This window comes from Strix aluco, chromosome 3 (genome assembly GCF_031877795.1).
Source record: "Strix aluco isolate bStrAlu1 chromosome 3, bStrAlu1.hap1, whole genome shotgun sequence".
Classification (NCBI taxonomy): Eukaryota; Metazoa; Chordata; class Aves; order Strigiformes; family Strigidae; genus Strix; species Strix aluco.
In genome coordinates, this window is record NC_133933.1 from 11,763,307 (window position 1) to 11,790,046 (window position 26,740).

At 49.3% G+C, this 26,740-nt stretch overlaps 2 protein-coding genes across 13 annotated transcripts; one reads left to right on the forward strand and one right to left on the reverse strand.

Annotated features, from left to right (window-relative positions):
• Window positions 1–49: 49 nt before the first annotated feature.
• Window positions 50–18,761, reverse strand: NINL (ninein like). 12 transcript variants are annotated; one of them, XM_074817372.1, is made up of 17 exons: window positions 18,733–18,761; window positions 16,777–16,837; window positions 16,080–16,302; window positions 14,694–14,811; window positions 14,251–14,387; window positions 14,068–14,169; window positions 13,616–13,754; window positions 12,842–12,952; window positions 12,127–12,222; window positions 9,896–9,992; window positions 9,262–9,404; window positions 7,877–8,202; window positions 3,940–4,009; window positions 2,983–3,234; window positions 1,706–1,918; window positions 784–1,023; window positions 50–689 (listed from the first exon to the last, which is right to left on the reverse strand). In XM_074817372.1, exons 5-17 carry the CDS (start codon window positions 14,316–14,318, stop codon window positions 501–503), a joined length of 2,046 nt encoding a protein of 681 aa, XP_074673473.1. In that variant the 5' UTR covers window positions 14,319–14,387; window positions 14,694–14,811; window positions 16,080–16,302; window positions 16,777–16,837; window positions 18,733–18,761; the 3' UTR covers window positions 50–500. The 12 variants fall into 12 exon arrangements, 10 of the variants coding, with proteins under 10 accessions (XP_074673473.1, XP_074673472.1, XP_074673474.1 ...); XM_074817371.1 differs by having other exon boundaries at window positions 12,133–12,222; window positions 14,032–14,169; XM_074817373.1 differs by having other exon boundaries at window positions 9,262–9,329; window positions 14,032–14,169.
• Window positions 18,762–19,017: 256 nt separating this feature from the next.
• EIF4A3 (eukaryotic translation initiation factor 4A3) lies at window positions 19,018–26,607 on the forward strand. Its single transcript, XM_074817384.1, has 12 exons — window positions 19,018–19,280; window positions 19,447–19,519; window positions 20,309–20,375; window positions 21,368–21,430; window positions 21,890–22,022; window positions 23,118–23,198; window positions 23,622–23,763; window positions 24,606–24,744; window positions 25,250–25,365; window positions 25,930–26,037; window positions 26,125–26,252; window positions 26,408–26,607. The coding sequence occupies exons 1-12, from the start codon at window positions 19,109–19,111 to the stop codon at window positions 26,422–26,424; spliced, it is 1,239 nt and encodes a 412-aa protein (XP_074673485.1). The 5' UTR covers window positions 19,018–19,108; the 3' UTR covers window positions 26,425–26,607.
• Window positions 26,608–26,740: the final 133 nt, after the last annotated feature.

Consider the following 26,740-nt stretch of genomic DNA (forward strand, 5'->3'; position numbering starts at 1 on the left):
AGCTGAGGAAGGCTACTGAAATACAGAGCAGACTGGAGATGGTAGGAGGTGCTGTAATATTGCAAACATTTTAATGCCACAACACAGCTTTCCTGCTTGGAGTGAGCTGGATGGAGGAACCTGTAAGCCCTCCTGCCCTGGCTTTCCAGCTGTAACAGCGCGATGCCAACAGCAAATCCTCCGCAGAGAGGGAGCATCTGCACCACCACCAAACACACTGCCAGAGTGCAGGCAGGTCCTGTGGGATGGCTGCCTTGAGACAGATCTGACTTACAACAGCACACTCTTCTGCTGAAAAAGGCAGCAAAGCTGGTGCTTTCAGTAGGAAAATTCAGCTATCCACAGGACCAATTTCTTTCTCCGTTTTCTACTTTCTACCCAGGAAAATCCTGGCAAGACCAGAGATGACAAGGCTGATTTTCCAAACCAGCCGCACCTCCCCTTCTGCACCTGACAAACCCCAGTCAAGACCAGTACAGGCTGCCACACCGGATGTCCCATCATCCACTCAAAGATGCTGGTGTGATTTTTCCGATGAGCTGCTTCAGAGCTGAGGCTTGCTCCTCCAACAGCTTGTTCTTTTCCTCAGTGCTCTTCTGCTTCAGCTCAGCTGCCTGCAGGGCTATTGCAAACCTCCTGTTCTCCTCACGGAGGTCTTCAATCAGAAGTTTGTTCCTGGAGAGTTGGGCCTACAAGCAGGGACAGGAGGCTGAAGGTTCAGCATTCCCACACAGGGGTCCCAGCCAGGCAGGCACAGGCAGCACTAACCACTTTTGCACTCACCTGGGTGTCTTTGAGCTGAGCTGCCCTCTCCGCCAGCACAGCTTCAGCACTTCTCAGACTATGCTCCAGCCCCTCTGCCTGCTCCACAGCTGCCTGCAGCAGATGCCTGTGTTCCTCCTGCAGCAGGCAACAAAGCCTAACTTGGGTTGGCCCAGCACTCACCTGGCCCCTGGCAACCCACTCGCAGACCTTCATGCTCCCTGAAGGAGAGCATGGGGGGATCAGCAGAGGTGGTGCAGGCTGCAGAGAGCAGTGGGACAAGTGTCTAGAACAGTACAACATTCCCTAGGTCAGCACCAACCAGTTTTAAGACAAGACACATACTTCCCAGCAATGTTTTCTATAAAAACAAGCCAATGCCCTCGCCTCTCTCAGCTGTGTCCAGAAAAGGCCAGCAAGAGACAGAATTTCCTTGGATGCAGCTTTTGTGTCTGCTCATTTTTATTCCTTAGGTTATAATTTACTCCATTTTTGCCCAAGTTAGTTCAATTGAATCACAGTGTCCTGAAACAAAGGACAAACTCACAAAAACCCAACACCTTGTTGCCCAGTGCCCTAAAGGTAAAACCACCCCACTCTGTGAAGGCTACATCTCCACATAGAGGGGTCAAACTTTCTTTCCCCAACCTGAGCCAACACAGAGTGTCTCCCTGGGTAACTCCTCCTCTAGGCACAAGGTATCTGGTCTGGGGTAGGCGGATTAGAGTGGGGAGGGCTCCTGTTTCAGTGCAGGGTGGTGACAGGGTTCATGAGGAATGAAAATTGCAGCTGAATTTGAAGATCAAGTGTGTTTTCCACATGGGCTCTTGATATATAGCATCTTCCACCCAAACCTCTGGCGGCTTTGACCACAGCTGCCTTCCAGGCTGTCAGTGCTCTCTCCCCAGTACCCTTGACTGTGTTTCTGCAATTCCCTGCTTACCTGGGTCCTGACCAGCTGCCTGCACATCTGCTCAGCCTGCCGGTGGAGGTTTTCCTGGAGCTGCTGAGCCTTGCACTGTTCCTCTCTCAAGCTGGTTTGCAGCTGCTCAAAGAGTTTCTTTGGCACCATGTTGTTCATCTGGGCCTTGGCCTGCTGCAACTGCAGAGCGTGCCAAGACTGGGCCAGGCTCAGGCTTGCTTTGGCTTCTAAGAGCTGTAACACAGAAAGCCAATAGCTGGTTACAGCTTTGTACCAGCAATGGGACAGGCACAAAGTGTGCCGCAGGTGAGGGGAGAGGTTAGGAAGCACCCTCAGTCCCCGCCTCAGCTCTCATACCAGCATGGCCACAGCAGAGCAGCAGGACCATGGGAGTGGTGCTTGCCGGGCAGCCTACAAAGTCAGGGATGGAAAGCACCAAGCGCTGCAAGAGGAGAAAGAGGGACCCCTTCCTAACAGATGCTCCCCTTGCTGAGCAGTGAGGAGCAGGAGTTGCTGGAAGGATCCTCTGGGAAGGAGTCCTAGCAGCGAGGCCCGCAACGGCAGGAGGCACAGGGGGCTGCTCACATGGGTTTGTTCTTAGGTACATCCCAGGCAAGCTGGGATTCAATTCCTGCCTGTACTACATGTCCTCTGCTTCCTGCCACCAGCCAAGGGCAAACCTCGTACTGGGAAGCAGGTCTAGCCCAGCTTTGCCCTCGGGCTACCTAAGGGTGGCTGGCATGGGCAAGCTGCACTCTGGAAAGCCAGTCCCTGAGCCTGTTCCCAGAGTAGAAGGCAGGAGATGAATATTAGCATATTTGGAGGTTTCTCACATTGGCTTTCCTCTACCCTAGTGATTCTTGTTCCCCTGCTCCCCTTGTTCCCTCCCTTCAGACATGGTCTGCCTGGCCCCTGTCATCCCTGCCCAGCCCCTACCTGATTCTGCCACTCCTCTAGCTCCTCTGTCAGCTGAGCTGTGAGGAGCCACAGCTCCTGGCATTCCTGTGTGAACCACCTCCACTCAGCCTCCATCTCCTCTGCCCAGCCAGCCTGCACAGGACAAGGACAGTGGGACACCGCAGGGGCAGCTGCAAGCAAGGACCTGGTCCCAAGCTGCACCTGAACTGGCTTCAGACATATCTAAGTGGGAGGGCAAGGCCTTTGTCCCCTACAAAGAGGAAGAGGACAGTCCTTTCTGCCTGGGGAAGGTGTCCAATACTGCCCTGATCAGGACAAGACCAACATCACAGGGACCACTCAGCAGCCTGCCACCCTGCTACCAATTGAGTGACACCCACCTTCTCTTGTGAGGCCTTGAGCTGCTGTTGGAGCAGCTCTGTCTCCATCCAACACACTGCATGATGCTGGTGGTGCTCCAGCCTCGCGGCCGCCTCTGTTCCTTGTAGCCACTCGGCCTCCGCCAGCCTCTGGCTCTGCAGCTGGACAGGGCCAGGGCCAGCACTGTGGCCAGTCTTGTGCTCAGCGAGTTCAGGGCCCAGCTGACGCATCTTGACATTTAGGTGGGAGACCCCCACCTTGTTCTTCTCATTCTGGAAAAGGTTGAGGAAAAAACAATTAATGCACAGAGGCTTGGGGTGGGAAGAGAGGCAACAGAGACTTAACCTGTCCCATGCTGTCCCCGCTGGGTTCCCACTCAGGAACACCACTGTCACTGCAGGGCCTTGCAGGCGCTCAGGAGGAGGAAAAGCAGACAGTGGGCATTAGGTTTGTGGCTGAAGGTGGGCAGCAGGTGTGTGGCTCAAGGTTAACAGAAGCTGAAGCCAGCAAAGGCCACCCTGCTGTGGCTTATGGCCCCAAAGAGTACCAAAGACACTTTCAAAAAAACAGGTTGTGGTTCCCAGTCACGAGGAATCCCAGGAACACGGTGAGGAACTAACAGCCTGCAACCCTCGTTCATGTTGCACACAAGCAATCCCAGCCAGGCCTTGTGCGCACACCTTGCCAAGGGCTCCTGAGCATGTGGGTTTGAGACTGGGAGTGAGAAAAATCTCTGAGAGAAAGTCAATCTCATTAGAGATTTTGTAGTAACCTTCCCTTCTATAAGACCTTCCCTGGCTTTTGTCACTCAAATCTTTTCTACTTGACAAGCTATAAAATGAAGCTGATTCTTCAAAGCAAGACTGAGTTTGAATGTTTGAAACAAATATTCCCTTCTCCTCTATAAGCACATGTAGTTTTTTGTCCTCCTAAATCCTTCAGCCAAGAGCCTGTCAATTAGTGTAACAGCTCCTTACCGACACTGTTAACTCTGTTATTTCAGCCAGCTCCTCCACCTTCTCTCTGCCCAACTCGCTCACGTGTTTCCTGTCAGGGAGAGGGATGCAGTCAGCTTCAGGCCAGAGAGCAGCAAACCATTGCCCCCCAGAGAAAGGCCCCATTTTGGGGAGCCACACATCTGGTTTTGGCCTGCAACATAAAGCAAAGCCAGGCCAAAACGGATATGGTCCTGAACTGATTCAGGCGTGCATCAGGCATCTCTGCCCCAACAGGTGAGTCGGCCCAGCCCAGGGCAGGCAGCTGGGGACACTCGAAGTCCTGCAACATTGTCAGAGGTCTAAAAATCAGGGGATGAACAATGGGAGAGCCAGCTTAGGAGACTCTTGGGACCATCCACACCAGAAACCTGGCTCTCCTTGGATTTATGGCTCAGTAGGTGACCCCAGAACCTATCTCAAGCTTCCTAAGGCGAAACTGGCCAAAAGGTTTGTGTAGCGAAGAAGCCCATCCTTTCCTCCCTCAGCATACCCATCTCCACAGACTTCCCCAAAGCCGGCTCCAGACCCTGTGCTCTGGCCTGTCCAAGCCTTTGGCTCACCAAGCCCATCCCAGCATTGGCTGCTTTTGCGAGGAGCAAAGGGTGTGAGAGTGCTGGCTTGCTCAGAAACGAGAAAAGAAAAGGCAAGTTGAGCCAGCTGAGATCTGGTAAATGCACCTGAGTGGCTATTCCTTTTACAAGAATTAGCTATCCACCCATTTGCCAGCCTTCCACAGCTGGCTCCTCTCTTACTCTTCATGTTCACTGCCCTTCTCCTTTGCTAGCCTCAGCTCTTGCTGGAGTCTCCCAAGTCGACTTTTCAGCAAGCTGTTCTCCAGCAGCTGGCACAGCTCTCCCCTGCAGGGAGAGAAAACCATGCAAAAGCCCAGTTTGCTCTTCTATGCTGGTTCCCTGCTCTATTCCCATTTGGTTTGCAAAGACAGCAAGAACTAAAGGAATCTGAGAAACAACCAACCAAAAACTCACGTAAAACATGTGGGGACAATAAAAACATTGGTAGAGAAGGAGCAGGTCTTCAAGGCAAGGAAAATGAAGGGGAGTAAGGACAAATAGCACCAGACCCTGAATTTGTGTGGCTTCCAGCTGGCTGGAATTATTTTGAAGGCCTGCCAAGGAGTGGAAACAAAGTGATTTGGCTCATCAAGACACACTGAGACTTCATCACAGGATAACCAGGTGGTGAGCCCAACCCCTCAACTGCAATAGAGCCACATCTGGAGAAGCCAGCTTGCTTATGAGGCCTCTGTGATTTTACAGTTCTGGACACAACAGCTACAACCTCCAATCCAAGGCAGCCTCTCTGCCTCATTATCCTTCCACTCCTACTGGTACTCCCAGTCTCCCATGAGGCATTTGTGGGAAGGAAGCTTAGTCCTGTGTTAAACAAACAGTCTTATCCAATAACTACTGCTAAACCCCAGGTCCACACAGGACCCAAATTCCTCAGGGGAGAGCAGAGGAGAATGGACTGTCCATCCCGACAGGGAGGACAGAATTGCAGTTGCTGACAACACGGCACCGCATGTGGGAGGCAGAGAAGCTGTGTGGGGAAGTTCTCCCTCTCTTCTCCAAGCCAGCAAGCAAGAGGACTAGTGCATGGGCTGTGTGTGTGGCATTCACTCCCCCTGCTTGGCAGGACGCTCCTCACAGCAGCTGCTTTCTGAGTCAGTTTTACATCAGGATTCCTATGCTGTGCTTCCTGTAGCATCTCGAAAACCCATGTACAGCTGTACAAGGCAGAGGAGTGCACAGTCAGACAGAGCCACATGAGCACATCCCAGCTCTCTGACCACACTATCATGGTTAGTAGAAGACACGTGGGGGACAGCAAGACAGAACACAACTGCTGTTAGAGTGTCTTGGACCATCATGTTGTTAAGCAGCCTTGTGTTTCACAAGGCATCTGCTTTTTTTGCAGCAGCAGCAGCAGCACTGTGTTAGTTCTGCAAACTGCCTTTGCGCTCAAACCTGCCACTCTCTTGAGCTCTGGGTTAATTTTCCATGCAGCACACAACATCTCTGAGCTGCATCAGCCCCAGATTCACCCTGTTTCTTTCCCTCTCCAGCTCCATTTTGACAGCCTGAATGTCATGTTTCCTCCTATGCTGCTGTGCCACTCTGTCTCCCAGGGCTTTTTTTCTTCTTGCCCTCCAGATGAAGTCTGTCTATGCCCTGACATGCTGCTGTGTCTGCTGTGTGAAGGCAACCTTTGCTTTCTCTGACACTTCCCAAGCACATCCCCTTGCCTATCAAGATTTCATTTCTCCTTGACAAATGCCTTCAGCTTTGGCTCCAGCTTCTAGATTGAGCAGGCCATTCACTGCAACAGACATCTACACTGTCTGCACTGCTCTGTCCATCACATAATTTTTCATTTCTTCTCTGCTCCTTCAGTGCTGAGGTTGCAACAGGAGACCTTGGTCTACCTGCTCATCTGAGCCTTGGGGACCTGCTCCTTCTCCCCCCAGAGGGCAGCTCTCCAGACACTTTATCCCTTCCAACACCAGAGCCTTCAGCCCCACAATCTCTGCATTACTCCCATTTCATCCTGGTGCTTTTTTACTTTTCTTCTTCCCAACAGCCAGCATTTCACACATCTTGACTTGTTCCTCATTAACCTTCTCTTCCAACTTTAGCTGCCTCTTCTTCCACAGACCATGTCCTTTTCCTTCCATTTCCACTGCTGGCTCTCCTGGGCACGCTTCTCTCCTGGGCACACTGCTCCCCTTGGAGCCTTCATCATTGGGAAATCACCTCCTCTCAGACCAATGTTGCTGCAACAAAGCCTTACAGCTGTCCTCACGCTGGCATTCACTCCATAACAGCTCCTGATTATGCTCTGCAACCTTCCTAAAGATAAAAACCATTTTGTTGACCTGGATGCGGTAACGCAGCTTGAAAATCTCAGCCAGCCTCAGAACATGCTTTTTCTGGAGAGGCAATGCAAAGTTTTCTTCAGGTTGCAAAGTCAAGGCAATTACTTAAACATTACAGAAAGTTCCCATGCCATTTTGCACTTCTCAGACTTATCCATCAGATGTTTTCAACAACTCTGAAAGCTCTCCGCTACAGCCAGTCCCTCTACCATTCACCAGAGATGGTGGTAACACAGCTCTAATGTATTGTATTCCTGTTATTTGGGTTTATTCCCCTAGTCTACCACAGACTTCAGCTAAGTCACCTCCCTTCTCCCACACCTACCCCGTATTTCAGCTCCTCAGCCCTAAAACAGGGATAACGACCTAGCAAAATACACTTGTGTATTGCTGAAGGGGACTCTGGTCCTGAAGGGAGACACAGCAGGGAAGAGGCAGGAGGAATGTCCCGGGATGTGGTAGGGTGTGCTGGGACACAGGAGGGAGCAGGCATGGCCAGGCAACAGTTTCTTGTCCAATTCCTCTCCAGTCTCCTCTGCAAGGCCATTCTGGCCCCTGGGGAGGCTGCAGAACTGGCACCACAAGCACAGGAAAGGAAGAGGAACAGCCATTTAGTGACAACCTTACTCTCCCACAAGCCAGTCTGTTTTGGCTATACAGAGAAATTTAAGCCATTTTTTGCTGCTTTTAAGACAGCAGGTTGTGCTGATCTAGCAAATAGAGGCAGGTTTGCTGAAGAAGCAAGAAAGAGAGAGATAGTAAGAAAACACTGATGAAAGCTCTCTTATTTCTCTCGCTGTTTTGAGATACAGTCTTTGCTGGGCACTGACTCTGGCACAAGCTTGTTGAACATGTCGGGAAACTTAAAGTCTTGAAATAAAAGCACTCATGTAAGGGGAGTTTAGACGTCCCACTTCGAACAGCTGCAGCCCTGCAATACTGCCCAGATTTTCTTCCAAACTGCGCAGGGGATGCACCCTTAGTCTCCCACTTAGCCCCAGAAAGAGAATGGTGCCAGACCTCAGGCTCTCTCTGTCCCTGTGCTGCATCCTCAGCTCTTCTTCCCCCTGGTCCAGCTGCTGCCCTGGATGGTAAATGTCTTCAGTGTGCTGTTGTCCCACTCTGGCCTGCTCCATCTCAAACCTCTCCTCCAGCTCCAGGCTCCACACACATTTTTGCTCTTTCAGGCTATCAATTACAGCCCAGTCCTTTGCAACTGTTTTTTCCAGGTCTCTTTTCTGGTCTTTCATCTTGTGCATCCCAGCCTTGAAGCTTTCCTCATTGTCTTTCTTCCTTCTCTCAAAGTTTTTCCTCATTAACTCGATTTCCTCCTTGTCAGAGTTTATCTGTTGGGAGGAGACAGGAATTGGATATTAGCATCATGCTCCCAAGAGCTCCGTCTCCTCCAATAGCTCTGGCTCAGACTGATCTATTGGTTCCTCTCAACAGGGGACACTCTTCAAGCAGTTCTGGTCCCTACTGAATTATGGCAGCAGCCTCTAATAAGCAGATATCAGTGGGTCCCAGCTCTTCCCAGCAAGCAGCACAGTTCTCCCCTTTCTCCTTGTTTGCAAGGGACCCCAGAGAGGAAAAGGGAGAGGCCAGGGCACCATCTGCCACTGCTCCTCACATCCTTCCTCCACCCTGCAGAGTGGTCCCTTGTCCAGGACGTGGTGGTGAGTAGCTGCTGCTCCCCATGGCTCCCCTGTAAACACTAGAAACTCCAGGATTTGATGAGCACAAAGGCAGGACTGTAAAGCCTGGCAGAAGATCTGCAAGCAGCTTTGTGCTCCTTGCACTGTTCCTCACCTGTGGCAGTTTAGGATTTACTCTTGCAGTGCTGCAGTGGAAACCCAGCAAGCAACCCCGACCTCTCAGTTCAGCAGTAAAAGGAGGAGTGAAGGTGGAAACTGAGGCCTCTCACGTGAGCACTCATTGACGTCTAAAGGGAGGGCTGGGCTCACACTGGCACCTTAGGGCAAGCAGGTTAAAAGTGTGCTGCAAGCCCAGGGAGACAGGACTCTGACGCCCCACCATGCCCTCAGGAGACACCTGGCTACTTCTCCTCTTGGTCCTGTTGCTGGTTCTACTGCAACAGCAACACTGAGTAGAGTTAATCTCTGGTTGCCCATAAGGAGCAAGACCCATACAAACATTTTGCAAGGTGACAAGACTTCCACAAAGCCTTTGCCAGCCAGTCATGGCTCCAAACCCTCCCACCAGCTAAGATGGGCTGGGGAAGCACATACAGTAACTCCAGCAGAGAGACAAGGTACCACCCTGCTCCCCAGTCTGAACCTTTCAGCAACCCTCCCGGAGCAGATATCCCATCAGCCATACTGTAGCAGGGTGCTTACCAAGCAGTTGTGCCAAGAAGTCAGGACATCACCCCCCATCCCCCTCACCTTGGTTCCCAGCTGCACCTTCAGGTCCCGCAGCTGCTCTTCGAGCTGCTCCACTGAGAGTGATGTCTCTGTGCACACAGAAGGGGGAAGCAGAGGGCTGGAATAGCGGCGCACTGGCAGAGAGGAGCCCTGTGAGGACAGGCCTACAAGACAGGACAGCTGTCCTGATCAGGATGTCTGCAGCTTCATCCAGTCAAGCCCATACAACCCCAAAAGATGGAGATCCCCCATCTATCTGGCAACCAGTCTCAGGGCTGCATCACCCCTCTGGGCCAGAAGTTGTTTCTTAATGTTCAACCTGAACCTCCCAACCCACAGTTTGGGGCTACTTCTTCTTTATTATATTGTGTTTCCTCAACATCCTCAAAAGTGAAAATCGGCCCGTTCACTCCCAGCTGTCTAGTTCACAGGTCACCATCACCAGCTTTCGAGTTGGAAGAGCCTCCTTTCCTCCATCTCTCCTCCTCCTCACCACCCATCACCCCCCTTCTTCCTTCCCAGGGCTGCGCAGTACCAGAACTGGCAGCAGCAGCTCAGGCACAACAAGCCGCCCCACACTCCCATGGCAACTCCAATCCAGAGGGAATCTTGTTCTTGCTAAGATGGAGAGGCATCGACCCCTCCCACATTTTACCTCCTGTCGGCAGCCCTCTCTCAGCCCTGCTCTCCCATAGCTGTAAACGCAGCCTTTCCAGCTCCCTTCGCAGCACTCCATTCTGGTCCCACAGCACCTGAAGCAGAGGCAGGTCATGATGTTGCTCCAAAGCTCCCCACGGCTGTGGGGGGCTGAGCACCCACGGCTCCCAGCAGCCATGTGTACTCAGGGTCTCTTGCAGCATGAAGAGCAGAGCCCCCTCGCCAGCACAGTCTGAGAATAAAACAGAGGGATCTTCCTCCTTCCCAAAGGAAGAAGAGAGATTTTGGAAGAGCCAGAGAAGAAAAACAAGACCAGATTACTGCTGTCACCATCACTGGACACTGTAAAGCATGAAGAGCCACAAGCAACTGCCCCTGCATGCAAAAGCACACAATACCAGGGGTTTCTGCAAACACCTTGGAGGGTTTGACCTCCTGAGACCCCTCCTGACCTAAACACAACCATTGCTAGCAAGCAACACACAAGAAACACCGTGATCTCAGTACAATCCCTCACATATCCCAGAGGTTTGCATTTACATTCTCAAGACACTCCTGTGGGTATCTGGGCTGGCTAACAAGCACTACTGTATGCAGACCAAGTGACAGCAGGATTTATGGTGAAGCAAGTCCCACAGGGCTCCAGAAGGGAACATTTCCAGATTGCAGAAGGAATAAAGCAAGGCAAGAAGGTGCTGACCCCATGGAAAGCATGAGGCAGGTCCTGCTGCCTGCTTAGCAGAGAGACAACCCTCAGAGGCCAGCACAGGAGTTTATCCCGCCTCAGTGCCAACATCAGCCTGCAGCCAGGGGTCCCACAGCTGAACACCATGCTATGAGCCACCATGGCAGTGCAATGAGCCACTTCCACACAGGGGTCTGGAGCTTGGCAACTGCTTGTTTCACTTCACACCTTCCATCCCGTACTGGAAGCAATAGCATAGAAGGCATCCTGCCTCCCTCTGGACTGCTCACTTTGAGCAAACATCAAATTATATTCCATATGCTGCCACCCAGAAAACTGATGTGCTACAAGAGACTATGCACTAGGATGCTTCCAAATAGTAATAAATATTATTGAGCAGGTCTAGACAAATGCAAACCCAGTTTGTTTAATCTCCATTTCAAACAGGAGAGCAGAGGAGGAGGGGGGCTGACAGCATTCAACAAGTGTAAAGGATAAACCCAAGTGGGTGCCTTCCCAGGGGCAGCTGCAGCCTGAAGGCTGAACCTCTCCATCCACCAGCACTCTCATGGACAACTCTGGAGCTGCTCAATGGGAGGAAAAATCGCAGCACCAAGCATCTTCAACCCTCTGGTGCCATCTGGAGCAATGCTGCGCTTGATAGTACTCCAGCATGTTTGCCTTTAATTATAGCTTCAGGAGGGGCTGTCTGCTGCATCCATGAAAAGAGCTTTGCTGAAAATGCATATTTCAGCCCCTGATGAGGGGAGAAGTCACCATCTCTACTCAGTGGTGCTCCCCAGTCACACATAGCACTCAGAAACAAATGGGCAATCCAGTAAGCACAGGACTCGGGAGCCAAGTCACAGAGCACCCAGCAATTTATAACATGCAAGATAACCTAAGTCACTTAAAAACAAGAGAAGGGGAACAGTGCTCACGTCCCAGGGAGCCCAAAGCTCTGAGCAGGAGCACAGCACCCTGCAGGAGGTATGACACACACAGCATCAGTGCCTGGACCACACACACACCAGGTACCTGGACAGGCTCACCTTGACTCTCTAGCAGAGTCCAGCAGCAGCAGGTTTTGTATGGGTTGTTAAAGGGGGGGGCAAGAAGGAGGAAGGGAAAAACAAAAAGATAGAAGAATTTAAGTGATAACATGCTTTCCAAAGCAGGAGAACAGCTTTCTCTTTGCATTCGAGAAGAAATGCAACAGAGCCCAGGGTGGTCTGTCCTTATACACAGAGCTACATGGTTCCCAAACAAAATAGCATGGGGCTACAGAGTAGCAGGAAGGGAGGATTTTGTGGCCCACCCCTACTCCCCTCTGCCAGTATCCCAGCAAGGGAACCAACTCATAGAGGGCTGCAGGAGCAAGGAGACAGGCTGGGGGCACTTTGCCTCCTGCCAAAGGACTCTGAGCAAGGCAAGAGGGATCCCCTCTGAACAGGGCTGCCTCCTTCCTCCCCTCCCCAAAGTGCCCAACAGATGTGCCAATGAGAGCTGTACTTTCACAACAGCGTTTCTGGGGAGCTGCCCACCTGTACCTGGCACTGCTGCTCATACTCCAGGATAATCTCTGCAAAGCGCTCACTCTGGTTCAGGAGCTCTGGGCTGTGGGGCTCCATCTGGCCAAGCTGCACAAGCACAGGGAAACACTTCTCATCAAGGAAATTATCACCTCTCCAAATGGAGAGCCAAAAGCTCTACAGAAGCACTGGAGTCATGGTGCTACACCCACAGATTCAATGGAAGGGCTCCTGTTGACAGCTGTGGGACGGGTCAGATGCAGAAATGGGAGGAAAAACATTTTTCTTCATGTGTGAGAGACACCAAACTACAGGCAGGCTAGCTTTCCCAAACTGGCTAACAAGATCACAGACTCATTTCTTTACCCAGATCCATTTTACCAGGTGCCTCACTGGAGTGGAAGACACTAAAACCCTTTACTTCAACACTTGTGAAAGCTTTTCTTTTCTGGAAACCAAACTCTAAAGTTCACAGTTGAAGACTTCAAATTCATAGAATTTTCTACAATTGCACACTTTCCTCATTCCTTTTTTTCAAACTTTGAAAGGCCTAAATTAAAAGCCAATATTTTTTCTTTCCAGGTTGTCATTACTGTGCAGGACAGTTCAAAGAGGGGGAGACCATAACAACTGACCCAAAATACACAAGATTTCATAGGAAAGGGTCAATCTTATGATGAGTTCCTGAAAAGTTCCTATGTAACTGCAACAGACAAAGAAAGGCTACCTTGTCCTTCACAACACAGTCGAGTTCTTTCTGCAGCTCCAACACCAGCTTCTCAGAGGCTGCCAGTTTCTCAGCCATCTCTGCGACCTTGTTTTGCAGCTGTGTGTTCTCCTGCAGACAAAAGGCAGAAGATTCTCCTGATGTTGTGGGTCCTCACATCACAGGATGGGTTCATCAGCCAGTTCATCAGTTGTAAAACAACTGGCACATCAGCATGCCAAACAACACAGCTCCCAGGAGACCCCACTTTGGACAGCGTGCTGCTGGTACACACCACGTGGGCTGAAGTTTGGCTCGTCTCTCCAAAGGACAGATGCAGGAGTGGGTTTTGCAGAATAAGAGCTAGACAGCCCCACAAGCTCATCTCTACCTCTGCTTCACGAAACTATGATTTCCCTCACAGCCAACAAAGGCAGCAAGTCCTAAGCTATCTCCGTCTGTACTTCTATGCTGAACAGCACTGGGAAAATCCCAGGCACGTGGACTCCATTGTCTCTGCTTGGTCCCTAGCACAATTTTAGCCTCAGCCATCAGGTGTCCAGGTGTTAGCAAGGGTCAAACCACTCCCAACAGACAATATGGGGGTTTAATAATGTCACGGCAAGGGAACAACTCTGTATTTAATTCAATAGTATGGATGTGGCTGATGATTTTTCTGCATAAAACTCCTATCCTTCCTAGCAAGAGCAACACAAACCATCCATCTTTGTCACCACCTCTGCTTTGCCTCCTCTGAACAAGTGAAGATGTTTCACCCAGGGCAGTTTTACTCACCTTCATTGTGTGGTTCAGTCTCCCTTGCAGGCTGGCCTCTTTGCCCTGGAGGAACTGGGCCTCAGCCTCCAGTTTTGCTTGGTGACTGACTGCTTGCTGCAAAAGCAGCTCTTTTGCCTCTGTATCTGCCTGAAAATCCCTGAGGGGAGAAAGCAGCATGGCTGGGGCACCCAGAGCATGTTCTCAGATGGCCATGAGGTCCAGGCACCCCCTCCCACCACGCACAAAGCAGATGAGAGCTTGGTTGGAGGGATGCTGGGACCGTAGTGTGGGGAGGTCTTCAGGGACTTCTCTGCCACAAACACAATGGCAAAACAAGTGGGAGATTCATAAAGGGAGACTGGGATGGAATGGAGAAGCTGTGGGTACCCACAGGAAAACCACTTTCCCTTCCCCACCAAAAGGACCCCTCCTACTTGAGCTTGCTCTGGGTGTGCTCGAGAGCGACGTACTGCTTGTCCAACTCCCTGCCAAGCTGCAGGCAGCGTCTCTCCACTTCCTCCAAGTCCAGCCTTGCCTTGTCCCTCTCCCTGGCAATCTGCCTCACCTGGATCCTGCAGGCACGGCAAGCAGTGCATTAAGACATCTCACACACCCCACAGAAGGGCCCTCCTCCCAGGGAACAGCATCCTCACCTGAGGCACTGCAGTTTGTATCCGTAGGACGTGACAGCTGCATGCTGAAGCCCTCTCCTGGGGACCATGAGTGTGTTGTTGAAAGCTGCAGGCAGCTCTGCCAGGCTCACCTGCTCCTCCGTGCTGCTACTTGGCTTCTGCAAGGACAGCAAGGACTTCTAACAATGCCAACAGGACTTCTGTTGTTACGCCATCTGACCACCCTCCAGTCTTTTAGAGATTCCCCCTGCCATCTCACAGGCCTAGATCATAACTCACCCCAGATTTCCCCCAGCCCTGGGGTGGCCAAACCCTGCCATCCCATCATGAACCTGACAGCAAGTGCCTCGTCCACCCCAGGTGGCTGCTTGCTGAAAGGCCTTGCTGCTCACTTCACCTGCCACCACCGGTCAAGGCAGCACCCTGGATCTTGAGGATCTCCTCCAAGTTCTTTCAGGACTCACATGGCAATGACAAGTCCAGGCTTGGCGAATCTAGTGCTGTTGCTGATGCCAGAGAACAGATGCTGGAAGCATCTTTGCTGGAAGGACAGACTGCTTCCCTGTGCACTCTCCTCTGACGCTGAGGAAAAAAGCAGGGGAGGGAAGTCAATGGGGCAAAACTGGCAGAGAAAAACTGACAGCTTTCAATACTGAAAGGAAGCTCCAGGAACCCCATCAATATTGGAGAACATTCTAATAACAACCCCAAGCTGCCAGGAGGGAGATGTCCTGAGCTGCTGCCCTTAATGCAGCCACAAGGAACAGGTTGGCAGGCACAGATCGTGCACTCTGATCTTCCTGCTAACCCATGAAAACTCAGTATCCACAGAAAGACCAACATGGAAAGTTATAGAGCATCAGAAGGTCTTGTGAAAACTATCAGATGGGGACGGCCAGCCAACATTTTTTTTAATCTAGAAGCTAGAACTGGGTTGAGGTCAACTTCAAAGGTAAATGAGATTCAGTCAAGCTGAACCAAAAAGCAGAATCCAGAAAGCTGATACAAAACTGGCAATATCTCCAAGAGCACCGATTTCATACCAGGTTTGGAAGCCTATCTCCAGAGAGCTGTTACCTCAGTCTTAAGCCAAAAGAACCCAAAACAATTATTTTTTTCTTTTTTCATTTTTTTTTTTGGAGCTGTTTTGCTCAGAGTCCTGGATGGAGTTGTCCTGGCCGTCAGGGTAATCAGCAATTCACTTACACTTTAGTGCCTTAAAGCACAGTTACTTCAAAAGCATTTGCAAATGCCTTGCCAGCCCTTGGAATTAAAAGCACTATGGGGAAAGTATTTTACATCAAACAAAAAAAATGTGGATGAATCTGAGTCACAAGAGGTGCAGAGATGTCAGCACTCTGCAGCCAATGTTAGAATTGGGGTGATCTTTCCATTCTCCTAGGATATGCATTCCTCTCTCTCCTGTAAAAATAGGAGGCTCGACAGCCTTCTGTTGTTCTGTATTACCATCACACTCCACCTGCACAGGGTTTGTTCCTACTCGGGCAGCTACCAGTGGAACCTTTCAGTCACCGTGCAGTGGCCAAAGTCCAGACCATACCCAAAAACTGACTGACAAGTGGAAAACTCCCAAAGTCACCACCCTCAGATGCCAAACTAATGTCTGTTAAATCACTCCCTTGTAAAATGAAACATCTTGGCCTGAATTGTTCCTGGTAGAACTCATTCTTTAGCCTCCTTTTTTGTGGGGAAACCTTCCTAAGTGCGATGGCTAGATTTATGTCTGGATTTCCAGCAGGACAGTGTAGAAACATCAAAGACAAAGGAACTGTCCTGTGTAGGGAACTGGCAATGATTTAGGTTCCTTATCCAAAGTTAACTGAAATCACCTCAAGGAGCTGCAGATCAAGGACATCAATCAGGATTCTTTTTACAAAGAAAGCTTTCTGCCTTTCAACTCATGCTGTGACGTGCTGAGTCTTCGTTGCTTGAGAGATGCTGATGAACCTTGGAAAAAGGTGGTCATGTGGCTGAACAAGCCAAACTGCAACTCCTCAAAGCTCACCCTTCCATCTCCACCCTTTTCCAGTTTAGTGAATAAATCTTGGGTTTCTAAAAAATGAGTACAAGAGAAGAGAAACTCAACAGCTGCAAGAACAAGCTTGAAGCATCCAAACAGCTTCTCAAAATAAATCTCATCTTTTTTACAGTGCAAATGAAACACAATTAAAAAACTTCTGGAAAATTAACACTGCTGTTGGAAATGGCAGGCTATTTGCAGAGACACACAGCAAAAGGACAAAATACAACGGGAACAAGCTGCAACAGGTTTCCCTAAACCTTGACTGGCTATAAGGAAAAAATTTTTCCTCCTGAGTGCACTGCAGCCCTGGGACAGGTCCAGATAAGCTGTGGGGTCTGCATCCTGGGAGATACTCAAACCAAAACTGGACAAGCCTGGAGCAACTTGGTGCAGCTTATAAGTCAGCCCTGCTGTGAGGAGGACTAGCCCAGATGTCTCCAGAGTTCCCTTCCCACCTAACCGTGCCATGGTCAGACACATAGGGAGGAGGGAGACCATCATACCTTGTGCCTTCGGTGTCTCGTTCACAAAAGCTTTATCACTTTCAGTTTCTTTGTTCAGGTTCTATAATAAGAAAAATGAAGAAAGAGCATCAGTCTGCCCGCCCCAGGGCACAGGTTGCACACCCCAAACCTCCCGGCTCCACTTGAACGTGCAGCTCCTGACACATCTAGTCACAACCAGAATGGGAACAACCCATAAGCAGCATTCAGCCTGACTCACCCAGGCACCCTCAGACAGACTAGGACTAGAAACATTTGTGGTTTTTTAACTTCATTTTACCATGTCAAACATTTTGGCTCAGGACTCAGAAGAATGCCCTGACAAGCAACTTTTCCCACAAAAGTTTAAGGGTTTGTTCAGAGATCAGCCAAGTATCCTGGAGACTCCATGGCAGGAGGAAGGTTAAATCTGCCCTCTGTTCAAGGATGAAAAAATCATTGTATAAGGAGAAGATGGAAGATGTAAATCCTGCTGAAATCCCAGATGGAAATGGAGGGTAAGGGGGTGCAGCATGTCCATATCCAAACCCTCTGGTCCAAAAACAAACACAGAGATTCAGCTCTGTGAAAACTCGACCCCAACTGCTTGCATGACATGGACAGAGAAATGGAGAGATCAGCTGAAGAAAGGCAGAGCAAAGCATCCGTCCTTGTCCTCTGGTCTCTGTTGAGAACCTCTAAATCTCATTCAACTGCCTTGTCTTGAGCTCAGGTTTGCAAATCAACCTTGACACCCATTTGCAGAAAAGTTTATATGGGGCTGAGAGCCAGCCCTTCCTCCCCCTGCAAATTGCCTGAGGCATTCCTGGACCTGGACACTTGGCTTTTACATGGGCAAGACATACCATACATATAGACACCAGTGAAACAAAGAGCTTCACTCAACAGTCAGGATTGAGTGTAACTGTTCAGCAGGGATTCTTTATTTGCAGCGCTGGGCAGCACTGGGGATTGCTCCACCACAAGTGCCACACTTACTAACAAAACTCTCTGACTAATATACACAAAAAGTATACATATGCATCAGATTTCTTACAAAAGGCAGTCTTACGCTAACGGGTTCTCAGAATTCATTTACTTAGTCTGAGCATGCGTAGTAAAAGTAGAGTGAGGGTCTGCTCCCCGCCTTAGGGGTCCACATAGCCTTTCTCTCACTGCCCGTGAGTGAACTTTAGGTTCCTCGTGTCCATCCCTGGTCACAGGGTTATCTCATCCCTCCTGCAGCTCCTGTTTGTTCCAAGGTTAGTTCAGACCAGCTTCCAGTCACTTATCTGGACACTGGCATCTGCTTAGACACTCGGTTTTTTAGGTTCGTGCTATTAGGGATGTACTCAGGGAGTTTTTCAGACTGTCCAAGGTCTGTCTTATCTTTACTAGGCAAGGAGTTAAAGGCTTTAAAACATCTTACAAGCGGGTAATGACTAGAGAGGGTAGTTATGAAAAACTATAAATTAAATTATATGCATTACAGTAAAATACAGGAAAAATAAAAGCTAGTAAAACACAAGTGATGGTTAACGTTAAAACTAAATGTCCTACTTTACAGGTACATTAGCAATTTCAAGTATACTTGTAGCAACTTTCCTTCACCAGCACTTATGGTTTTCCAAGGGGGACACATCACCATGCGATCAGGGCCTATCCACATCATCTTCAAGCAATATGTTAAGCAGGGAATCGAACCCGCATTCCCCATGCGTAACCTATAATAGCCCTTTTCACGGTGTTTTAGGAAGGATCTACAGCCTCACACGAGCCAAACAGGCCACGTAGACGGCAACGACGCTAGCCAGCCCCCAGCGCACGCTTAAGACACAGCTATCCGCAGGCCGCGCCTCGGCCGGAGGTGGGGCGCAGATGCTCCCCACACCCTTGCGTAGGCCCCTGGGCGCCAGGGGACTTGCGGGGACGAAGGCCTTGGGCGCGCCTGCCCCACCGTCCCCGGCCCTCACTCACCGCGCCGCCGCGATGCACACGCCCCGCCCCTCCCGCCGCCGCACCCTCCCTTCCCCCCCTCCCCCCGCGCAGGTCGCACCCTCCGCCCTGCCCACACTCCCGCGCATGCGTAGGCCGCACCCTCCGCGCCCACACGCCCATGACGCGACTGTTCTGCGCACGCGCACTCCCCGCCCCCTTCGTCGGCGCATGCGCGCTACGCAGGCCTCGCTCCCGCCCGTGCTCCCGCGCAGGCCGCGCCATCCCTCTCGCCCACACCCGGGGCGCATGTGCACGACCCGCGCATGCGCAGCGCGGCGGCTCTGTGTGTGTGTGGGGCGGTGGCGCCATCGCCGGTGCGCGAAGGGTGGGCGGCAGCAGAGGGAAGGGTGCAGCCATGTCGGGGTCGGCGGGATCTGGCGGAACGACCGGCTCGGCTCGGAAGCGGCTGATGAAGGAGGAGGACATGACGAAGGTGGAGTTCGAGACGAGCGAGGAGGTGGACGTGACGCCCACCTTCGACACCATGGGACTGCGGGAGGACCTGCTGCGCGGCATCTACGCCTACGGTGCGCGGCGTGGGGCAGCGCGGGGGGAGGGGGAAGGGGGAGGGGAGTGGGGGGGCCGGCCGTGCCGGCGCCCGCATGTGCGGCGTTGCGCCTGCGCGGTGAAGCCGCTGCCTGTTGGGTTCTGGGGCTGCCCCGCCGCCGCTGACGGTCACGGCCGCCTCCACAGGTTTTGAGAAGCCCTCGGCCATCCAGCAGAGAGCCATCAAGCAGATAATCAAGGGGAGAGACGTGATCGCCCAGTAAGTGAAGCTGCCGGCGCGGGGGGGTGGCTGCGGGCACGAGAGCGGTGGGTGTCGGTCACACTGGCCGCCGATAAGCTGGAAGCGAGATCTGTCACCCGTGATCCTGGGCTCCTGCGTGGCAGGATTAGGGAAATCGCATCACGAGCGATACAGGTTGACACTGGCACATTTGCACATAGATTGTAATTCTAACAGTTGTTATTGTCAGATTTTATTAAGTATGTCACTGCAATAAAGATTCAGCCAAGTTATTGTGTGCTCTCAATGAACAGGGCTCTGAGTCTCTTGGGAGTGTTTTCCAGCAAAGTCAGAGCAGTACAGAGACAACTGCAGTCTCAATCAAGGGAAGAAATAAGCAGAAGAAAACCTGTATATCTCTAGAGACAAAGAAGGATATGCATCCCACTGAAAAAAAATCCTTTCTAGGTCACTAGTGGGAATTTCTAGCCTTCCAAATTGTATTGGCTCATCTACCATTTACTTTGAAAGAAAAAAATACTATGTACCATAAATTGCAGTAAGATGAAATGCTGGTCTGATAAGGAGTAAACACACCAGAGCTGGGGACCCTGTAGTGGAGTGCTCCATCTCTGATATTGCAGTTCTCAAAGGTGCTTGTCTGCAGATCATGCTGTGATCATCACAGAACTTTGTCAGATATACTGTTGGCAGTATTGACTTCTTTGTGATGAAGGAGTGACAAAGAGCAGAGGGGTGGAATATATTGAAACTGCCTGTATTGTTTGTCCAGACATCCAGAGTGTTCACCAAACATCTGTTTCTCAGGTCGCAGTCAGGAACAGGGAAGACAGCAACATTCTCCATCTCTGTTCTGCAGTGTCTGGATATACAGGTAACTTCATAGCTAAAAATGATTTTTAACTAAATTGGTAGAGTCTTCATCATAAAAGCCTTCATTTTTAGTGAAGAAATGAAACTTTACATTGAAATCTATTAATTATGGGCAATGAACCTCAAGACAGATTTCTGACTGAAAATTTCACCTGGCTCTACTCTGTAACAGTTTAACTGTTAAACCCATCCTGGCAAAATAAGTTCAGATAGTCTTGTAATTATAAAGTTGGCTTTAACAGCAGACCTCTTTCACGTATTAGAGGGTAAATTAATCTCTCAGCAAGCAAAATTGTCCTCGAACAGTCCTAACAGCATCAGTAACCTGTCTGAACACTTGGCGTACGTTGCACAGAACAAAACCTGGATTTTTGTCTGACAAATGTTTGCTTTTCTAGTTCGGGGTATCATGTCCATCTAGTTGTTTTTTAAGTATGACTTGAATGTGTAGATGCTGTTCAATAAAATGATGATTTTCTGTGGGCCAGTACTCTCTGAAATAAAGCTTAGATTGTTATTCACCTGTGTTGTTATGCCTGGGGACATAAAAATAAATGCTGCATGTTTTAAATGAAAAGGTCAGCTTTTTGCTTCATTTCTGTAAAAGGCTAATTTAATTATCTTGGAATCCTTGTGCAATGCCAGGTTTTTATCTGAAATGAACATAGGAAATTGAAGTGATTTAAATTTGTTTCTATTCTTTTGCAAGAAAAGTACACGCTCTTATAATGTTTTCAGAAATCAGGTTGGAATGAAAAATGAGCTATTGAAGAACTGCTTTAGTGCTGTCTTGTCAAAGGTAAATTAAGAGGCTGTTACTGTGTAAATACTCTGTGTAAGAGCTGCTTTCTAGGTGTACTGACCCTTGCAAGCAGTAGGTTTTAGCACAAAATTCTATGATTAATCCTTCAGATGTGAGATTTCAAAGTACCGTGGGATCCATAATCCGTCTGCCCTGTGATTAACTGCTATATGATCACCTGTTTTAATCAGGTTCGCGAGACCCAGGCGTTGATCTTGGCACCAACTCGGGAGCTGGCTGTACAGATTCAGAAGGTAGGAGCATCTAAATCGCCATCTGTAAAGCACTTGCAAGGCCTGAGACCAGTTCTCACATGTTCCTCAGCAGAGCTCAAAGCACAGCATCTGCTTTTTCTTTCTGTTCCTGAAAGTGATAAGAAATTTTGATAAAGGGCTGTTTTGCTCATCTGCATTATATCCATTCTTGCTTACATGACCACACTGGTTAGCAGTCTAAGGTTTTACACATTTCTAGCTGAATTTTTAAGGACAGCACTTTTAAAGGAGTTACGATTCCCTGAGAACTGAGTTCCCAGTGTTTGAAAGCCTGCTGTTGAGGAGGCTTGGGTAACAGACATAAAAAAATCCCTCTAACTGCTTGTGCTTACATCTGTTTAAATAAAACACTGTCTGGCTGTGCAGACCTGCATCTCTTCACAAATACAAACTTCATGAGAGCTCAGTTAATTAAGCCATTCCTTTGTATCAACACAGGGTCTTCTTGCTCTGGGAGACTACATGAATGTCCAGTGTCATGCCTGCATCGGAGGGACCAACGTGGGTGAAGATATCCGAAAACTGGATTATGGGCAGCATGTTGTTGCTGGCACTCCAGGCCGTGTATTTGGTAAGGAGATGTGGGAGGCTACATCACTTCCAGCTTCAGACTTGAGTTGAGCCATGGGAACCTCCTGCAACTTTTGTGCTCTTGGATTTGGAATAGCATGAAAGTTACATTTATCATGACACCCTTAATGTGACATTAATGTGAAGTATAACAAGGTAACAACTTACTGTAGTAATATCTGGAAAAGACTAGAGAGAAATCAGTGGGGATAGTATTTGAACGTTGTCTGTTTCTATTTTGCTTTTCATTGTTGAAGTGTTTCTTTATATGGTGACATGGGAACAAAGAGTATTTTTTAAGGAGAAAATATTACAGTCCCAGAAAATACTTCAGAATCTTGGAGGAGATAGGAGCGGGGTGTACTTGAATGTCAAAGTCAGGACCATATTTTCTGTGTATTGGCCATCACGCTCTCTTTGTTAAATCAGGTGCACTTGCAGCTGGTACTTTCTGGTTTCATTGCATGAAGATTTTTATATTTACTGTTCATGGCAGTTACCACAGTGGTAGTGTTAGCCTTCAAACTCACATCTTCAGGGTCTCTGAGAAGCAGGCAGCACTTTCTTGCACAAGCACCTGTCATGGAGAGAGCATGGAGCTAGTCTCCACAAGCTGAAAAAAACAAACAAAAAAAGCAGCTGCTGAACTGGGCTGGCTTTGAACAGCACACTAATAGCAAATACTTTTCTATTGCATTATTAAGTAATTACACAAAGTCATGTGCTCTTTCAAACAGGATGTGGATTTGTCCAGCCTATTGACAAAAAGTTCCTGCAGCATTTTGCATTTCTTGCACGCAGCTGCCATGGGAGACTGGCTCACCTGTCCTGTGCATTTAGCCCAGGGCTTGGGCTCTGGGAGCTTCCCTGCGGTCAGCACTGCCTTAGCCAGGCTGCAGAGACAGCCCCCTGTGTTGCAGGGTGCAGGGGACTTGCTGTGGCCCTTGGATGTGCCTTCCATCACCAAACACCATTTCTGTTGGCAGCAGGGCAAGTGTCTGTCCCTCTTCCACTGACATGCCCTGACAGCAGCTGGGAGCAGTGTAGGCTTGCTTGCTTTCAGAGCCTTTTCATCTTACAAAGTGAAATCTTACAGATATGATTCGTCGGCGAAGTTTAAGGACTCGTGCCATCAAAATGCTGGTTTTGGATGAAGCAGATGAAATGCTCAATAAAGGTAAAATATTTGTCTCCCTTGTACTTCCTTTCTTCTCACCTCTTTGAGGTTCCAGGGTGTCCCAGCTGGCAGTCCCACTTCTAAAATCAATTGGTTTTGCCAAAGTTAGATGGTTATAATTAATTATAGGCTGTAACAGGTTTAACTATTTAATATGCCTTGACTGATTTAGTTGTAGTGTTCTTTTTGATAGTTATAAATTCTTGAGCACTGCCTTTCATACTTTGTTGTGTACCACAGCCACATTGTAGTGGGTTTGGGAAAATGAGAGAGATGAGCAATATGTGACATTGGTTCTGAGCTACTGATTCACTCATCTCGTAGCGTGGGCCCAATACTCAATTCCAGATCAAATTGTGAAGGAGCAGGACACTTGGGAGAAAGATGTGCTAACTGTTCTGTGCTACTTGATTTACTTTTAAGGTTTTAAGGAGCAGATTTATGATGTGTACAGATACTTGCCTCCAGCTACACAGGTGGTTCTGATCAGTGCCACTTTGCCTCATGAAATTCTGGAGATGACCAACAAATTCATGACAGACCCCATTCGCATCTTGGTGAAACGGTGAGTGAGTTTCCTTGGAAAGAACGGGAGCTCTTTGAGTTGGTCCAGCACTGGGCAGTTCACAGTATTAACTGATTGAAATGTGCAGAGTCTCTCTCACATTCCTTCTCACCGTTGCAGTTTGTCTGGGTGTTTGCAGACATCCTCACATCCTGTTTTCCAACAGGGGCCGACTCACTGCTTGGACTTTATCCTTGCCCAGTTCTGTTTGCTGCTGCTCAGCCTGACTGCCCCCCACCCCTCATCCTTCCCACGTATAGCAGTCCCTTCTCCCGGAAAGCCCATCTTCCGCACCTACCCAATTCCTTTGCTCCTCCAGGGGATATTTGTAGGCCGCCTCCATTAATTTTCTGTACTATAGCAAGCCAGAAAAGCCTTTAGCTGCCTGATCCTGAATGCCTTTGGAGGTGTAGCTTTTGTCTGGTGGTGTCATAGGTCCTCGTGCAGTGGAACTCAGGAGGAGTCAAGAGGAGGAAGCGTAGGCAGCCTGGCAGGAGGCGCCTCCCTCTTGCCTGATCTCTTATGCTGCCCCCTTTACCTTTCTTCCATCTCTGTGGTCAAGACGCTTGAATGTAAAACTGATGAGAACAGACATGTTTCCTTTTGGAGCTGTCTGTCTAGATCAAAGTGAGTGCCCCAGTTCTAGTCTCTGTTGCATGGGTCAGGTTCGAGACCCTTTGAGCAGACTTCTCCAGGAACTTCCTAGAACAACTCGGCCTTGCGCACAGACCCAGCAGTGCGCGGGGCAGAGGTGTGGTCTCCACTGAAGCCCACCCGGCCCTTCTGACTGCATTGTATGTATTGGTCTGCTTGTGGAGTGGTACAGCTCTTCTTCCCTACAGCGATGAGTTGACCCTTGAAGGAATCAAGCAGTTTTTCGTGGCTGTGGAGAGAGAAGAATGGAAGTTTGACACCTTGTGTGATCTCTACGACACGCTCACAATCACCCAGGCTGTCATCTTCTGTAACACCAAGAGAAAGGTACAGCAACCATCACATGGGCTTTCTGCTTCCTGAGGGGGGCTCAGGAGATAATACTGGGACAAACCCAGTGAAGAGGTCTGTTGTTTCCCCACTTGGGAACAGTTTAGCAAGAGCAGAGGTTAAACATTTGTCTTTGGGATGTGCCTAGCTTAAACAACTGCTTATAGGCAGACCTGGTACAGTTGGCAGGAATTGCCTTTTAGAGAAGTAGAACTAATTAGTTAAGAATGTGCTTATTCTTATAATTGCTTAAAATGCCTGAAACAGAGTCACACTTTTTGAATAAATGCCCTTAATCCCTTGCCTTTCAGGGCTAGTGGAGTCCTGTATCATAACAGCTGATGCTTTGTAAAGATTATTTACTTCCTTTAGCATCAGAATGCTTGTTAAAGTGTCTCTCAGTCCTTCAGCTTATGTCTCTGCAAACATACTGCAAGCACAACTAGCGCATCTGGCTGTCCTGAGCCAAGAGCTAACCTGAGCTGCTTGGCTGTATGCACAGGTAGACTGGCTTACAGAGAAGATGAGGGAAGCCAACTTCACTGTTTCATCCATGCATGGGGACATGCCACAGAAGGAGAGGGAGTCCATCATGAAGGAGTTCAGATCTGGCGCAAGGTAAATGCCTTCAGCAGTCTTGCTTACAGCATTGCTCCCTCAGGGCAGGATTTCTTCTAGCGTCTGAAGGGAACTAGCCTCAGAAATCTATAATGCCTCTCCTCTGAAGGCCTTGTTCAGCTCAAATGAGGAGGAGCTGTGATTCCTATCTATTGCCCTGCGGTGTCACTGGCTTGAGAGCTTGCTACTTTCCAAGGAGGGGTGCTCATGCTTCCAGGCATTGAATTAGTCAGTTTTATTTTGCTGAAGAGTTTGGGAGCTGCTGTATTTAAAATAAGTCAAGGAAGAAAAATATTTGGGCTCTGTCCTCTGTATTTTAAACTCTTAGGAGTGTCATATTCTTTCTGAGAGATCAGAGCTGTCTTGGTACTCTCTACCTCCACTGAAGCTGGGTGATGCTGCATGCGACAGCTTCACTTGCAGCCAAACATGGATGCTGCAGTGTGCCATGGGCAGGGAGAAGCGCAGAGTAGCAGGGGCTGCTGTGTGCTGGAGACTGTGACTTTGCTCTCACACCCCCCTCAGCTGGGTGGAACAGCCATAACTGTCCCCTTCTTTTGGCAGCCGAGTCCTTATTTCAACAGACGTTTGGGCTAGAGGCCTGGATGTGCCTCAGGTGTCCCTCATCATTAACTACGACTTACCAAACAACAGAGAACTCTACATACACAGGTGAGCTCAGCCTTCACACAGGAGAGCAGGGTGGGATTACCTTTCACCACACTGGCTCCATTCTTTCTTTTTTTTCTGCCTCCACAGAATTGGCCGATCAGGAAGATACGGTCGAAAAGGTGTCGCCATCAACTTTGTGAAGAATGATGACATCCGCATCCTGCGAGATATTGAGCAGTACTACTCTACCCAGATAGATGAGATGCCCATGAACGGTGAGTGCAGCCCCAGCATGGCTGCTGCCCTCCTCCAATTGGGAACTGGTGTGCTGCCTCTGAAAGAGAAAGGCCAGAGGCTTCCTTTTACCATGTGCCTTGTTCTCAGCACACTCTGCACATACTCAAGAGTCTCTCATTTTCTCTCGTTGCAGTTGCTGATCTTATCTGAAGGTCTGTGTTCACCAGGGACTTATACTATTTGGTAGCCTCCATAATTCTGTTTTGGACCCACATCCTTTTATCATATTGCTGGTTATATGTTCTTGAGTTGAGCTGCACTTGAGAACTTGTGTAAATAATGTCTTTACTCCCACCCATGTTCTTCAATAAAAAAAAGGAAGTTTTACCATAATCTATGCTTAATTACTTTAACCCAAGATAGTACCAGGCAGGGAGTTTAGCCATACTTGGCTAACACAATCAAAAAACATTAGACACTTAGTATATCTAGGTTCATAAAATATACAGGGCTTCCTGTTCTCCAC

Coding starts and splice junctions, on each gene's coding strand:
- EIF4A3 (XM_074817384.1), top strand. CDS start 19,109: ATGTCGGGGTCGGCGGGATCTGGCGGAACGACCGGCTCGGCTCGGAAG. Junction 19,520..20,308: donor GGGAGAGACGTGATCGCCCA/GTAAGTGAAGCT, acceptor TCTGTTTCTCAG/GTCGCAGTCAGGAACAGGGA. Junction 24,745..25,249: donor TCTGTAACACCAAGAGAAAG/GTACAGCAACCA, acceptor CTGTATGCACAG/GTAGACTGGCTTACAGAGAA.
- NINL (XM_074817369.1), bottom strand. CDS start 14,318: ATGGTCCCCAGGAGAGGGCTTCAGCATGCAGCTGTCACGTCCTACGGA. Junction 9,405..9,895: donor GAGAGGGCTGCCGACAGGAG/GTAAAATGTGGG, acceptor CCTGTCTTGTAG/GCCTGTCCTCACAGGGCTCC. Junction 3,235..3,939: donor TAACAGAGTTAACAGTGTCG/GTAAGGAGCTGT, acceptor AACCTTTTCCAG/AATGAGAAGAACAAGGTGGG.